The sequence below is a fragment of the Cicer arietinum genome, chromosome 4, assembly GCF_000331145.2.
Source record: "Cicer arietinum cultivar CDC Frontier isolate Library 1 chromosome 4, Cicar.CDCFrontier_v2.0, whole genome shotgun sequence".
In the NCBI taxonomy this organism is placed as follows: domain Eukaryota; kingdom Viridiplantae; phylum Streptophyta; class Magnoliopsida; order Fabales; family Fabaceae; genus Cicer; species Cicer arietinum.
Genome location: NC_021163.2, coordinates 3,502,429 through 3,519,501, shown reverse-complemented (window position 1 = coordinate 3,519,501; position 17,073 = coordinate 3,502,429). Strand labels below are relative to the sequence as shown.

Sequence of the window (17,073 nt, the reverse complement as noted above, 5' to 3'; positions counted from 1 at the left end):
CGTCTAAATACTTTTGTACAATTAACAGCAATGTTACTCTACTCTTTTAATCTTTATTCCATGGAAAATAAAATAACAACTCTAATGTGATTAGGGTGTTTGCAGGACGATTAACATCAGTTTTGAAAAACAATTTTGATAGAATTATATGTAGTTCGATTTGGTTTGGATGTCAAATTTTAAAAAATCCAATTAGATTCAGTTTTAAGTGGGTTATTTAGATCAATTTTTAGATATTCAAATTAGAAATGTAAAAAAATATTAATATTGTAAAATTTTGATAAATAATAGATTTAATGCAAAATATAACATATAATATAATTCAATATAACATTACATTGTGACGATAATCGACTATATTTGAAATATATGAAATAAAAACAAATCAGGTTAAATTAAACTAATAAGTATTATTATGAAAATAAATTAAAAATCAATAAATAACATATAAATACAATATATTATACTAATAAAAAATAAATAAATAATTAAATTTATGATTACATTTTAGTTTAATTTCAAAAAAATAATCTAAAATTTGATTTGAATTGAGCGATTTTCACAAAAGAACATTTAAAAATATTCATTAATGTACTCTATTTAATTTTTGTTGGATTGCCTTACAATATTTTTTGTTGGTTTAGATGTGATCACCTCGAGTTACTATACACAAATTTTACACTTAAAATTGCCATTTTTTTATATATTGATTTGTGACGCATTTTAATAAAATTGTAGTATTACAAATAAAGGATAAACAACATTCATGGTCATTATCTCCTTGTCTGAGAGTTTGAGGGCGTGATAACAACGAATAAAATGTTCATGAATACAAGATATTTTGATATTACATATCAACTTAAAATCTTAGAGTGTGTTTGGAGGATGGAGTTTTTAGGTAATATGATTTTTTAAGGGAATTCAAAATAAAAATTATCTTGTTTGGATAATAAATTTGGAGAATATTCAAAATGAAGGGATTTCATGAAATATTTTGTCAAGACTAAATTTAAAGAATTTCAAATACCACATAAAATCTAAGAATTTAAAATTCATTTTTTACTTTATAAAATAGGAATCATAATATGGTCCTATAATTTATAAAAATTTATAATTATGACTCTATATGTTTCAAAATTTGCATAATAGTCATTTTTTAATATATTTTTGCAAATTGTTCCCTAAAAATTTCCAAATTTTGAAAATTGATCTCTAAATATTTGCAAAATTGTCTCTCATTTTTTCCAAAATATTTGTATTTGCCTAAATTTAATTTTCATTTTTGTCCCATAACTCTTAAAATTTATATAAATAGCTCTATTTTAAAAATAACTTTTTTTTAATCCAAACAACAAAATTTAAATTTGAAAGGAATAATTGAAGCATTTTAATTGCATATAATTCTAATTTCCCCATAATTTTCAAATACCCCATCCAAACACCCTATTTTGAACAATATCATTTTTTTAAGCAATGTGATTTTATATGTGAATGCAAATTACTTTGTTTGCATAATAAATTTGGAGAATTTTTAAAATGAAGCGATTTCATGAGATATTTTTCAAATTTAAATTTAGATAATTTCAAATACCACCTTAAAATTAAGAAATTTAAATTTCAACTTTACTTTATAACATATGAATCATGAAATGATCACTATAGGTTTTTCAATTGACAATTTTGATTCTATATGTTTTAAAATTTGCATATTAATCCTTATATTTTTATTTTTATTTTTTGCAAATTGGTCTCTAAAAGTTTTCAAAATTTGAAAGTTGGTCCCAAAATTTGCAAAATAGTCCTTCAGTTTTGGCCCAAATTATTTTTATTTTCGCCAAATTTTTTATAATTTATAAAAATAGCTCAATTTAAAAAGAACAATTCATTTATTAAAATAACAAAAGTTAAAAATAAAATAAATTTAATTTAGTTGAAGCTTTTGAATTGTCTATAAATTCTAATTTCTATTGAATTTTCAATTTCCTCATCCAAACACACTCTTAAGGTATTATGTGGAATAATACGAAAACTCTAAAACTGAAAAGAAATTAAAAAAAAAAAAAAACGACAGTTGTCTAATGTCAATAAAAAAATAACATTATGTAAAAATTGTTAGAACACATACTTCTCAAAAAGACTCTACGAAACAAATATTTAAACCTAACTTCGTAATACTCTAATTAATGTAAATTATAATAAATAAAAAACTATATACGTATGATTTTGAACTCTCTCTTCTTTTACGATTTCAAATAATATAAGACTTTTTGAAAATTTTAATTTTAATTAAACCTAACATAGTAACACTTCTTATTTAGTGATTTTTATTTTGCATAAACTTTGGAGGCCGAATCATTTGCCGCATTTGTTAGATATAAATTATGTTAAATATTAAGAACAATTTATACATTTGCATGTTTTATATTTTTGAATAAATAAAATATTTTACATTATTTAAGATTTATAATATTTTCCGACAAGAAGATTTATATTATTCATTGTTATTTATGTTTTACACATATATTATCATTAATCGACATTCTTCCCATCCCATGCGTTTCACGAGTTATATATCTAATAATCTATGTTTTGGAGTAATTTTTACGTGGTCACAACAACAAATATAAATCATTTAGATAAATACAAAAATATACATCATTTATTTTTCAAAAAATAATAATAAAAAGAAAAAAAATATTTTTTTAAATACTTTTCCATTTGCATGTGCACTTAAATAATTTATATTTGTAATTGTAATCACACAAGTCTTATTCCTACATTCGTGCAAGTTTTAAAGGCTTCTCATAATTCTAAATAATTTTTTTTAATTATTTAATGATTAAGATTTACATTGAGAAGTCCCTTAAAAACTCTTGCCAATCGCGATTGTCAATTTGCCACGTACGAAAAGCAAACAACTTTAAATTTATTCTTCTACATTCATTTAACGTATTTTTTTAATCTCTCATTTTGTATCACCCCGTCAATAGTTTAATGTATCACATTTATTACATTACTTTATTTATTTCTACTCTTAAAATATATACAAGTAGAGATGAAAATACTTAAATTTAAAAATATAAAAAATGAATTTTTAAATACACAAAATATATAAAAAGTTTAAGAAATTATAAAATATAATTTAAATATTTAAAAATAATAAAACAAACTAAGTTTTTAATAAAAGGTTTGGTTTATATTTTAGTCGTTTAAAAAGTGTTTAAGGCTAAATATACAGAGTAAAAATATGTTCATTATAAAAAAGTTGTATAAACTTTAAAAAATAGTATAGAGATCAAACATTATAATAATGTATTAATAATAAAAAATCTATAAAAGTGTGAAGTAACTCTTTCATCTCTTAGCTCCGTCTCTATACACAAAGTGTAAGTATAATGTGTAGGCCAATAATTTATCATTAAAAAATTGGAGTATATTTGGTTTTTAAAACCAAACTTCCGAAAAAGAGTATATGAAATGCAAAGAGGTTTGTCATAATATTAACAACATATATTTTTTTAATTAATTAAAATTGACTTAATTTATAGGAAAGTAAGATATTGAATAGAATGAGTATTAAATTTAACACTACAGAGGAGTATTGATAGAAGGTTAAAAGTTGATAATGAGGAGTGAAGCTTGGACGCGCTTTTAGAGCATCTGAATCTTAAACAAGAAACAGACCCATTGGGCAACACCAACATAACATTGATGCCACAATCTATCACGCCCTGCCTCTGCATGTGGTTTTAAATACTACTTTACCATTTTCACTCACTTCAACTTCAACTTCAACTTCAACTTTCTCTCTCTCTCTCTCTCTCTCTCTCGCAATAAGCTCATTCCTTCCGGTATATGCATACATCAATCTTCCTCAAACACCCCACGAGCCTCTCCCAACCTTTTCATTTCACTTTTTTCTCTTCAAAACCTTATCCCACTACACCAAAACAAAACCATCCCATTCTTCAATTATTTCTCTGTTTTTTTTTTCTCTCACAAACATTTTCACAAACACATGCTGCTCTTTACTCTCCTATAGCTCAAACCTTCCCATAAAAAAACAACTACCACCCATTTCATAACACGCTGCCAATAACCTAAAAACTCAATCCACATGGCCCTAGAAACACTCCTCGTGAAATTCAAAACCGCCATTTCAAACAGCTTCGACTCTGTTCCACCCAAACTTCTAAAAAAGAAACCTTCCTTCAAATCAAAACGAAACGTCGACGTTTTAGCTTTCGAGATCGCGGGAGTTATGTCGAAGCTTCTTCACCTTTTTCATTCTCTCTCCGATGCCACCATCGTTCGGATACGAAACGACGCCGTCACGCTTGAAGGCGTTCGCAAAATCATTTCCAATGATGAATCATTTCTTCTTGGACTCGCTTGTGCTGAGTTTGCTGAGTCTCTCCGACTCATTGCTAACTCGGTCACCCGACTCAGTCACCGCTGTGAGGATTCCGATCTCAGGTCTTTCCATCGGGCTTTTCTCGAGTTTGCTGACTCGGGCCGTGACCCAAATGGATGGGCCCTCTCTGGCCCAAAGGAAACAGATGCTAAGTTCAGGAAAATGGAACGTTACGTGACGCTCACGGCAACTTTACACCGTGAAATGGAAGAGCTTTCTGTTTTAGAAAATGGGTTCAGAAAAGCTTTGATTTTCAGTCATCATGGTAATAGTAGTGAAGGAAATGAAGGTTCTTTGGGTATTGGGAAAGAGCAGAAAATTTATGAACTTCAGCAGAAGATTTGTTGGCAGAGACAAGAGGTGAAGGATCTTAAAGATAGGTCTTTATGGAGCAGAAGTTTTGATGGTGTTGTTTTATTGCTTGTGAGGTTTTGTTTCACTGTTTTAGCAAGGATAAAGGTTGTTTTTGGAATTGGTCATTCTGTGCCTTGTTTGTCTCCTAGTTTGTCAACTTCTGCAACAGTTTATCCCTCTGATCAGAATCCAACTTCTTGTCATGAATTCATTTCTGGGTCATTGGAAAGGTTTGAGCTTGAAGAGATCAAGGAAGGTTTAGGGAGTGGGTTTTTTGAGTCTAACTCTAAGCTTTTGAAACCACCTCCTAGTACTTTAGGTGCTGTTGCCTTGGCTTTACACTATGCAAACTTGATCATAGTGTTGGAGAAGATGATAAAATCACCTCATTTGATTGGTGTTGATGCTAGGGATGATTTGTATGGAATGTTACCAAGCAGCATAAGGTTAGGTTTGAGGGCTAGGTTGAAAGGAGTTGGATTTTGTGCTAGTGATCCTGTTCTTGCCGGTGAATGGAGGGAAGCTTTGGGGAGGATATTGGGGTGGTTGTCACCTTTGGCACATAATATGATCAAGTGGCAAAATGAAAGAAGCGTTGAGCAACAAAATTTAGTGCCTAAGACCAATGTGTTGCTTTTGCAGACTTTGTTTTTTGCTAACAAAGATAAGACTGAGGCTGCCATAACTGAGTTGCTTGTTGGGTTAAATTATATTTGGAGATTTGAGAGGGAAATGACTGCTAAGGCTTTGTTTGGATGTGCTAATTTCAATGGGTTAATAAAACATAGTTAAATAATGAGATTGATTTCTACTTTCTTGTCCTTTTTTTCCTTCATCTGAATTTCTTACTCTACCTCTTCCTTCCATAATAGGAGTTTTAATTTTGCTACTTTAAGTTTATAATAATATGGTGGTGGGTTATAGATGAATTGAGTTAACTTTTGGTTCTAACACAGTACTGTGTAAATTTATAGAATGTAAATGATGTTATATGGTTTAGTGAAGTCTCTAAAAAAATGCATTGAATTTCATCATTAATGCTTCCACAATCATGAGAAAATATTCTTGAGTTCAATTATGGTTTTGCTTATATATATATATATATTTAGTAAAAAAAGTAATTTATTTTTAGTAAATTTATGGTGTATTTATATTTATTTATAACAATTCATTTTTTTAATTTTTATTAGAATGATAATTTTTTTTTCTTTCTAATTCACATTATTGATATTTAAATTTTTCTATAGAAATTATAAAATTTGAGTTTTATGTTGTTGTTTAAAGTGGAGTGGAAGATAAAGATGTTGAAGAGAACTGAAAAAATAAAATAAAATTGACTTTGAATAGCAACTACTTTATACTTAGAGATTATAGATGTATTTTTTTAAAATTAAAATACCAATCGGAAAATCATTTATTTTTATAGTTTATTACGTTAATACTGATATGCACGTATTAATATGATAACGGATATATGATATTTTTTAACGGTATATATATATATATATATATATATATATATATATGTAATATTTCTACAAACAGATAGTAAAAGAAAATTAACATTACAAACAAAGTATCATTTAAGAGATTTACTTAAAATAAAAACATAAAAAATATATGCGAAAAATAATCAAATATAAAAGATATTTTTTTTACTCAAATCAAACATAAAAAGATAAGATGTAATTTAACATATTTATATTAGTGGAGTTGATTATTGGTGAAATTGTGCGGGGCTGTACTACTAGTTCCAGATCCAACGTTGTATGGTTCACGTGGTAAGTTGTAATAATACAGTCACTATATTCGATCCTTTTCTTCAATATATCTTGATGGCATTAATTTTATATCAATATCAATAACCTAATCAGAATGAATGGGCCCGTTATTCATACAGTTACGTTTGGATTATGATTAAATAATTTTTTCTACATGGCTGGGGTGGATCTGAGAGGGAGGGGGACAGAGACCACTGCAATTGGGGACTTTCCCAACTGGTGACTCGTATTTCTACCAGATTTGATTCCTTAATAAGGCTATGAGATTAATTTTTGCCCGAGTGTTTTCTTAGTCTTAACCCTTCATTTCTTAAAAGAAAAATAATCCTAATATTCCTAACAAGATTTTAACAACAATGAATTTTTGGGATCAATATAAGCTGTTTATACGGTGCATAAAATTTTTAAAGATGTTTATCGCGAACTGTCAAAATAGGTTAATTCAAATTGCTCAGTTCATTCGGCCTGCTAAAACATTAAATTTAAGCCTAATAAATTTAGCGATTATTATATTTAGTTAGTTATATATTTTTAATAATTAATTTTTTTATTTTCTTGAGAAGACAATCAACCAATATTTTGAAAAATGTGAACATTGTTCAAGGAGTCTAAAACACTTATTTTAGAGTCATTTGAGTTATGTTAAACAAATATAAACTCATTTGCGTTACGGTAGATAATATCTTTAACTTTAGGATAATTTGAACTTATTTTAATTTGTGTGTTGTTTTGAAAATTTTAAATTGTGTTCATGTTAATTGAAAAATCAAAATTTAATTTATGTATAAAGAGTAAACCATAATTTTTTTTAAATGGACATTCAAATTGATTCATTTAATGCACAATTAGTATACAATAACTTTTTTAATAGGCATAAAAAAATTCAAATTAAAAGTCACAAATAAATTAAAAATATAATGAATCATAAAATATTATAAAAATACATATATGAATTACCTGTCCAAGCCACAACCCATCTAAATGGACATTCAAATTGATTCATTTAATGCACAATTAGTATACAATAACTTTTTTAATAGGCATAAAATAATTCAAATTAAAAGTCACAAATAAATTAAAAATATAATGAATCATAAAATATTATAAAAATACATATATGAATTACCCGCCCAAGCCACAACCCATCTAAGGCTGAACTTATGTAGTATTTTATCAGCCTATATTAGAACTCATATTTTTGACTTGATATGAAGAAACTAGCAACCTGTTAGGGTTGACCCTAATTGAGCTGTTTTGACGGCTCAACTCTCGAGAATTTATTGAAAGTAAATACATTATCAAAAGTACGTTTTTGTTAGTGTTTTTTAAATCTTGTTAACAAATAATGAAATGTGACTCAACAATCATTTAAAATTATATCCTTTACTTCTTTAGTTATATATTTATTCCCACAAATTATGCAAACATTTAAATTTTTCTCTTATTATTCAAAAACAAATTTGCATTTTTTTTCTGCCTTAACGAAATTCTAAATTATTTTTAAAAACTTAATTTAAATTTATTGAAAAGTGAAAGTATTTTAAAAACTCAAACTTTAAATTTTTTTAAATACATTTATATCCTAAAAAAGTTCAATTAAGTTTTTCAAAACTATATTTTTGTAATTTTTTATGCTACTGTTTTGAAAATCTTTAGTAATGATTGGCCGTTGTTAACCCTTTCTGTTTTAATAAAAAGAGGTAAAATGAGTGGTTTGAGATAAATGTGAGGTGGGGTACAATTGAGGTAGATCGTAAAATTTTCTTCTACAAGACAATGTAAATTATGTAAGGAACCATTTGTGGGGGGGTACAAGAAGGAAGTCTACATCTCAGTCGAATCGGCCCATGTTTTACCAATTTATTCTCTTTTGGGCCATTTGCCAAGTTTTCAACTTGCTACTCTCCTACCAATACTTCTCACTCCCTCAATATACTTAAAAAAACTACTTTACCTTTTTTTTATTATATATAAAAATAAAAAATTCTATAATAAGAAATTTCAGAAATTTAGATATTTCAAAATAGAATAGCAAATTTCAAAAAAACAATATCTTTATTTTGAAATAAAATTTACATTTCAAAAGTTTGAGTAAAATTTTAAATTTTTGAAACATTCAAAATTTGCGTCTTCTTCGAAAGTTTCGAAAAAATATGTTTTAAACTTTTGAAAGTTCTAAAACTTTTTTTAAAGGTAGCTCTGAAAATTTCAAATTAATTCAAACTTTCGAATTTTTTTTATCAATTTGAAACATTAAAAAAACATAAAAAAGTTTCAAACAATACGAAATTTCCGAAATAGAAAAATTAATTCTATTTTAGAAATAGGAAATTTTTTAAATACTAAATTTCAAAAAATATAATGTAACTGTTTTGAAACAAAATTTACAATTTGTAAATTTGGATAAAATTCCAAAATTTTGAAACTTTCATCTCCTTTGAAAATTTCGAAATGTAAAAATATATTTTTAAAAAATCGGTGTTTTGAAATTTTGAAAGCTATGAAACTTTACTTTTCAAAACTTTTGTTAAATGTGAAAGCTTCGAAAATATTTTATAAATACAACAAATTGTATTTCAAAATTTACAAATTAATTACAATTTTTTTTTTCGAAAATTACAAATTAATTTAAAAAATCTCATGATGTAGTTAATGTCATGTATTTGGTTGAAACAACAAAGTCTCTTATTCAAGTCTTGAGAGAAGATTGTTGTGATGCATTATTTATTGAAGTGAATACTTTTAATGAAAAACATAATATTGAGATTTGAGATTCCTGATCTGGATGATGTTCATTCAACAACAAGATTTGAACACTCTCGTCTTTAACAAGGTTATGTTACAATAGAGTATTATTTTATAGTTGAAATATTTTTTTACTACTATGAATTTCAATATGCAAGAGAAGATTAATTTAAAATTCTAACACCAACATTTCTTGGTTGATGTTCGTCAAGATTGAAATTTGAAGAATTTATCAACTAATGAAGAATTGTGCTCATATTTGGTTGTAACTGAAAAGACACAAAATTTCTACTTGATTGATATGCTACTTTGTCTTATCATGACTCTTCCGGTTTTTACTGCCATAACTAAAAAGATATTTTTCAGCAGTGAAAATTATTAAGTATAGGTTAATAAACAAGATGAAAACTGATTTTTTGGCAAATAACATGACAATTTATATTGAAAGAGAAATTGCTGCAAGTATCAGTTTTGAGTCTATTATTTGTGATTTCAAATTAATTAAACATTGTAGATCATTACTTTAAGGTAAATTTAAGTCATGTAGTTAAATTATTTGATACCCCACTTTGTGTTTATTACAACTTATTTTTTTGCTATATAATATTAATTGCATATTTGATTTATACATTATAACTTTATATTGGCCACCTAAAAAAATTTAGTCAAGATCCGCCAGTAAACCCAACATGAGTTTGTATGCATAGAGCGTTAGGCCAAAGTTACTAGTAAAAGACAGAAATTTAGAGGTGAAATTTCCCGTTCTCAGACACATGCAGACAATGAATATGCGTAGGACAATATGTCTACACCACATTCGCAACCACTATCACAACTTGCAAAAATTCACGAACCACCCTCACCACCACACGTTCAGGGGTTTCCGGGGGTCCATGTTAATATGTCTTTGCTACCATATTTTGAGGATCACATGGTGGCCTACATATGGGTTGAAGATGTAAGTTTTAATTTTAAATTTACATAATTATTTGATTGTGGACTATTTATTTATTTATTTATTTAATCATTAAACGACTAACAATTGATTTTTTTTTTAGGAACACATTCCTATAAAATGCGTCAACAATAGTAGAAAGATACGTCAGCTTCAAGTTCCAGCTTCTATGGTGATATGTTTTTGGATTCCAATCAAAGCCTCCAACTTAGTTTATCTTGGACACACATGCTACAAGTTAATAGACGCCATATGTTGTACATACACCACCAGTGAAACATGAGGAGGTTGAGTGACTGCGTAATGATCTTCAGTTTAGATTAGGTGATGCATTGACAAAGGTTGAAATAATTTTTGACAACCTCCTAGCACATCAACCATTGAAGTTCAATTTTTGATTCTTTTGAATAATATGTTCAGTTTGCTGATGATGATGAGGTGGGAGAATATATTTGTCTTAATGCCATCAGATGTTATCTTCTCTACCTCACAGGCACTATCATATTCAGCAATAAAAGTGCAGCGTACGTCGAGGTTATGTATATTCAATACTTTAGAAACTTAGGTAGTGTCCCAGAGTATACATGAGAGGTTGTTGCTCTTGCTTTGTTGTACAATCAGCTAGGAAATGCTAGCAAGACCAAGTTGAAACAACTAGTTGGATACTTGTCTCTTTTCTAGGTAATTAAGAGTTAATTTAATTGAATTTTTTTATAATATTAGTTAATTTTATTGGAACATTATTTATTTATTTATTTTCGTTGCTTTATGCATGGATCATGCACCATTTTCCTAACATATGTCTATAGACTCTGCAAGTTGAATATGACGAGTCTCTCACACGTACATGTATATTCATTCCACATCGATGTCATTCACTAGCAGAGACATGCATAATACACTGAATCGGTTGGAGGTCAAAGATGATTGGTTTTCTCCATATGAAGAGTGTCGTCTGATTCGTCTGTTGAACGAAATATGTTGGTACTTTAGCTGGATTGGATGTAGATCTAGGATGAAATGTCATCACCTGCTTGAGCGCATGATCTAGCAATTTTGATATATTTAGACCATCCACATGCAACAAAATATATATGCTCCTCCTACCATGAGTATGCAGGAGGCTGATCATGCATATTTGAATTTTAGATTGCATTTAGTTACTTCGGGTATGCGGGGGCTATTCGTGGACATGAGTTAGAAAATCATAGTTAGATATGTAACTTTGTTTCATAGTGTTTCCCATTCTTTCATGTAATCATTTTTTGAGAAAAATCTTCTAAGACCCGTATACTTGGAGGTCATCATACGACATAAGTTCGCGTCTGATGTAGCTGACACGCTGCAGATTTGCAGGATAGTTAGAGTTTCTGCACTTAAAGCAAATGAGATGATGAATGAGGAAACTTATGTATATGAATGTGTGTAGCAGATAATTGATCACACATAATGTATTTTTATATCGTAGGACGATACATGATATCATTAGAAATAAAGTTGCACAATAATATTTATGTGTTAGAGAGTAATTTAGATGCAAATTCTTTTAATATTTTGATTAATTATAATACTTTAGTTAAATATACATGATTTTGGTTTTGATTAATTTGATATTATTGTCAAATGCTGAGATTTGTGTTTTATGAAATAAACGTTGTTGTTTGTGTGTGTGAGTTGCTAGTAAAAATAAATTAAATTAAAAATTACATAATTAACATAAACCAAAATATTAAACATCGTTAACTGAAAAGCTAGATCTTACTTCTGTATTATTCTTAAGATGCATCTAATCAAAATGAGTAGTACATTCGGGGTTGCTATCTTGGGATGTGATGTATGGATAACAATATGATATACTTATCATCTTTTAAGTGGTGTCACCCGTTACTCTAAATATGCAGTTCATATGACTCTTCAATTATGACATAGTACCGTCGTTACAAATTTTAAATGTTCGAAATAAACTTCAACCCATTCTTGAATCATGTCTGAAATTCTAATTAGAAAAAAAAAATTAAGATTCGTGGTAACCCAAAAGACCCGTGTGTGTATATATATATATTAAGTATTTTTTAAAATAAAAAAAATTAATAGCTCTATGAAACTAAGTATATATTTTTTTAAAAAAATTAACATGTCATTTTAAAGAATTTGAGTTTAAATGAGACCATATTTCCATTCTATTTTTTTATAACATACTTAAATATGTCAAAAAAAAACTAGTGTAGAATATTATGATTAAATAACTTAACAAATTTATAATTTAACATAAAATTTAAAATCTAATATATAATAATAAATATTATTATATTCACTCAAGTAATCTGATAGGTCTATTTTTTTTATGACCTATTGTCTGATCCTTTTTAGTCAAATAGAGTTATAAACAAGTCTTAATTTAATCTATTTAAAAACCAAAAATCTAATAGACATGAATCTGTCGTAGGCTAAATGAAAAATCCATTTTTTAGTACTTAAATGACTTACACATATACATTTGATTCATTTGAACATTATTAATAGTAATATTTAAGGCTAGATGGAGAACTCATTTTTTAGTACTTAAATGAGTTTCGCATATACGTTCGATCCATTTAAATATTTTTTAATAATAATATTTAATGAATGATCAATCTAAAAAAAACACCTTTGTAAAGAAGTATTAAATAAGTTTCACTTATAACTTTATATCATCTATGAATAAGTTTCTATTACTTACATTTTTCATATTTGAACATTAAAATTTTGTGAGAGTGACATAGAGAATGAGAGGTGCTTAATAAAACGTATGTTATTTGACTCCCATATGCAACCTATTCTTATTGGGAAGATCCAACCATTGTTGATGGTCTTTAGCGACAAATACACCAAAGCAATACTACATGGGATATAAAGGGCCTAATTTATTATTTGTCTTTATGCAGGTTCTGTCTAAGAGGAACCTAGCATTGTGCAAACACCCTCCTAAGTCCTAATTAACTAAGTGACCCCATTGGAAGAGAAATTAAAAAACTTAGGGTGTCAGATTTAAATAGATCCGACTTGTGTACGGTTATAAGTATTTGCACTCGTACAGTTCATAAATATTAAATTCCTTCTATCTACATTTTAACTTTCTAATATTATATTGAGCAAAATAAAAATTTTGTCTTAAAATCTGAATAGTACGGAAAATAATCTTTACTAAGTTATGGCCAAGTCCAACCACTGTTAGATATTTCATGTTCCACAACACGTCTCCCCCAAAGTAAGATTATATCCATTTAATTGAGGGAAAATTTGAGCAAAATCATAATGTTATATTGCAATTTAAAGAAATAGATGTAGAGTTTAGAATTTCAACAAAAACTAAGTGTGATTCCAAACATACAGGGTATAATACCGAACAAATTACCAAAATTAAAAGAATAACAATTTTGGGTTGGGAATGGATGTGGTTAACTAAGTTATGAGCCACTAGATAGATACAAGTGTAGAATACAGTGTAACAACAATTAGATGGAAAGTGTTTCATCGAACGGTCATCATCATCTTGACGAATTCATCATAGTCAACTTGACCATCACCATCCAAATCTGCTTCTTTAATCATCTGCTCTACCTCCTCATCACTTAATTTTTCACCTAGATTGATCATTACATGTCTTAGCTGCACAACACAACAATTTTAATATTAAATTGTGTTTCAATCTCCCACACAAACAGCCTTAGAGGATCTCCAATGGATCTTACATTGTACTGTACTAGATGTGCATAAAACATATAAAATATGATAACAAATTCACATTAAAAATTTGTACTTGAAAAAAACTCTGTAAATGTATATATTGGCCCTGCCTACTTTGTTCATGTATGCAGAAACTCTAACTTTAAGGTCTAAATAAATAAATATACCTCAGTGGCTGATATATAACCATTTTGATCTTTGTCAAAGACCTTGAAAGCCTCTCTCAACTCCTCCTCTGCATCAGTGTCCTAAACGAAAAGAAAAGACTTTGGTTATTCAATAATAAATTAATAATGAAAGGTATATGAAGCTTTTAAACCTTAAATCATAGAGAATAGAAAGAAAATAATGAATTACTTTAATTTTCCTTGCCATCAAGTTCAAGAACTCATCAAATTCAATAGTTCCATTACCATCTGCATCAACTTCACTTATCATATCTTGTAACTCTTCTTCAGTTGGGTTTTGATCCAAAGAACGAATGACAGTGGCCAATTCTTCCACAGTAATGCACCCTATTACACATTCAACAACAATATTAACACAACTTTTAAACAACCATATGAAATATGTTTCAATTTATAGAAGAAATTAAACTCACCATCTCCATCTTTGTCAAACAAGCCAAAGGCCTCTTGGAAATCAACAATCTGTTCTTCACTTAGGACATGTGCCATGCTGTGTTTGTCTTTTCAAAGATAGGAAGAGAGAGTATTGTGTTCAACTATTCTTCAATTAGGTGGCCTATATGTAGAACTTCCATCAGGGCCAATCTAGTAAGATTTTTTTATTTTTTATTTTTAAATTATAATAATTTAATGAGTCAAATTAAGTTTATGGCTCCATTTTGGTGTTATATAAGGTGACTTACGTTCAAGTCTTGAATTATACAATTTCTTTATTTTATTTATAAAAAGAATCACATAGTAGCTTTTAATCTAGTAGCAAAATGGTTTAGGTGTCTTTAAGAACAAACTACCATTTTGGGAATGAGACACTTTCATTGTAACTATAATCTTTGAATATATTAAAATTACTAATATATCTTTAATGTTTATTTTTACTTTTTAATATTTATTTTGTTAATAATTTTATAAATTAATTAAACAAAAAAAATTAATAATTGAATTAATTATTTAAAACAGATTTAAAAATTAAAATGAATACTCTCTCTTTCGTAAAATAATTGTCACTTTTGATTTCAATGCAATTTTAATTCTTTAATTCATAATTTGCCTAAATATTTTATATAATCTTTTTTAATAATATTTTAAAGTATTACAAATGATAGGTGATTAACTTGGGAACGGTGTCAATATAATTTAAATGTTAAATTAATCATGTAATGTCTTTGCACTCTATTTTAAAAAAATGATTTTATTTTAATTATACCATCTAATTAATACAATTTATACTACTCTCAATTCTGTATTCATAATACACTAATAGATTATAAATTTAAATTAATAAAATTGTAATTTTTTTTCATTTATTATATTTTCTTAAGCTATGTGAAATTGTTAAATATTATAAATTAAAGAGAGTAATAAAAAAATCTTTATTAATGTTTTTGTTATTTTCATACATTTATAGTACAGTGACGCGTGACAATTATTCATACATTTAAAGATAAAAATAATTGTTTATTTATTTTTAATAAATGGTCATGTTTATTTGTTTGATTACTACAAGGGGGTAAAAATAATATTTGACAGCTAGGAAGGTTGGATGTTTAGAGGACAAAAAGAAAAGGCATTAATTGAAAATAAAATGGTATTGGACTAAGGAGTATTGGGAGGTGTGTAAAGTAGTGTGTTGTTTCATGAATTTCAAATTTCCACACACTATCCATTCTGGTTGGTTTGCTTGAATTGCACGAGATGAGACTAAAGGCCATTTCTTTATGCTCTTACTGCTATGTCTAACGTGTGCAAATTTCGCTGTCAACGCGCTTCAAGAATGAAAATTAATTAATCACCATACAAACGCGTTGTGTTGTCCTAATAGTACTTTTTTTCTAAGAAAATTGTGTGCGCGTTGAAAAACGTACGAATGGGCTTATCCATCCCGGCTCAGATTTAATTTGACATTACAATTTTGTGTCACACGTTTTATGAAAGAAGGAAGCTATCCGGTTTAAATTCCAGAAAATTAATTTAATTATTAAAATCTTTTGAATTCTATCTTTTTTTTAATCGGTTCTAACTCCGACAAACAAAAAGATATAAGAGATGAGAATTACAATGTAATATCCATGGAAGACATCAGTTTTTATCTTTGTATAATTGTCCAGATAATGATACTTCTTATTTGGATTATGTGCATAGCATATCTATTGTCCCATGTTTTAACATATTTTCTACTTTATCCCCCAAAATTGTTGCTCCTCATGCTAACAATGACACTCTTAGGAAAACAAATGGATTCATAAACGCAACAAAGACAACTAGGTACCTCATTTTTCTTTAGGTACTAGAATGTGTATCATTTTAAAAAAAAAAATTAGAATGTGTACCATTTATAATTGAATTCTAACAAATCTTCCCCTCAATTATGAGTTCTCACCACTAAACTTGATCACAGTCCTTTTTGCTCCCCTAACCAGGCCAAATCAGACTCTGATACCAAGCAAGTGGATCAAGTCTACTGGTGGGAACTCATAATTGAAGGGAGATTTGTTGGAATTCAACTATGAGTAGTTAATTCCACGTTGACCAGGAATGAAAGCTATATTGGATATATAAGGAGAATGACATGTAAACCTAATGCTTTAATGTTTTGGGTTGAGATGTGGTGTCTAAGTCTCTTAAAAATCTTTAATGTTTAGCCCATTCCGGATGTCGCGCTCCTCCGGACTCCCCAACAAGTGGTATAAGGAGAATGACCTATAAATTTAATGCCTTAAGAGTTTGAGTTGAGATGTGGTGTCTAGAACTCCCCAACAACAGTTGTTTCGAAGTAACATAAAACAAAGACTAAATAATATAAAAGTTTTATTGAAGTTATTTCAAAGTAAAAAAAAAGAGTATTTTTGTTTTTCTTTAATATACTTTTTACTTCAGAAATAGAAAAATATAATTAGAGGATAATTATATAAA

General features: G+C 27.9%; 2 protein-coding genes across 2 annotated transcripts; one reads left to right on the top strand and one right to left on the bottom strand.

Moving 5' to 3' along the window:
• Nucleotides 1-3,697: 3,697 nt before the first annotated feature.
• On the top strand, nucleotides 3,698-5,767 carry LOC101492634 (protein PSK SIMULATOR 1-like). Its single transcript, XM_004495365.4, has one exon. It carries the CDS (start codon nucleotides 4,118-4,120, stop codon nucleotides 5,558-5,560), a length of 1,443 nt encoding a protein of 480 aa, XP_004495422.1. The 5' UTR covers nucleotides 3,698-4,117; the 3' UTR covers nucleotides 5,561-5,767.
• Nucleotides 5,768-13,557: 7,790 nt separating this feature from the next.
• Nucleotides 13,558-14,735, bottom strand: LOC101492298 (calmodulin-3-like). The gene is made up of 4 exons (XM_004495364.4): nucleotides 14,577-14,735; nucleotides 14,333-14,490; nucleotides 14,143-14,223; nucleotides 13,558-13,897 (listed from the first exon to the last, which is right to left on the bottom strand). Exons 1-4 carry the CDS (start codon nucleotides 14,650-14,652, stop codon nucleotides 13,760-13,762), a joined length of 453 nt encoding a protein of 150 aa, XP_004495421.1. The 5' UTR covers nucleotides 14,653-14,735; the 3' UTR covers nucleotides 13,558-13,759.
• Between the last annotated feature and the right edge of the window lie 2,338 nt (nucleotides 14,736-17,073).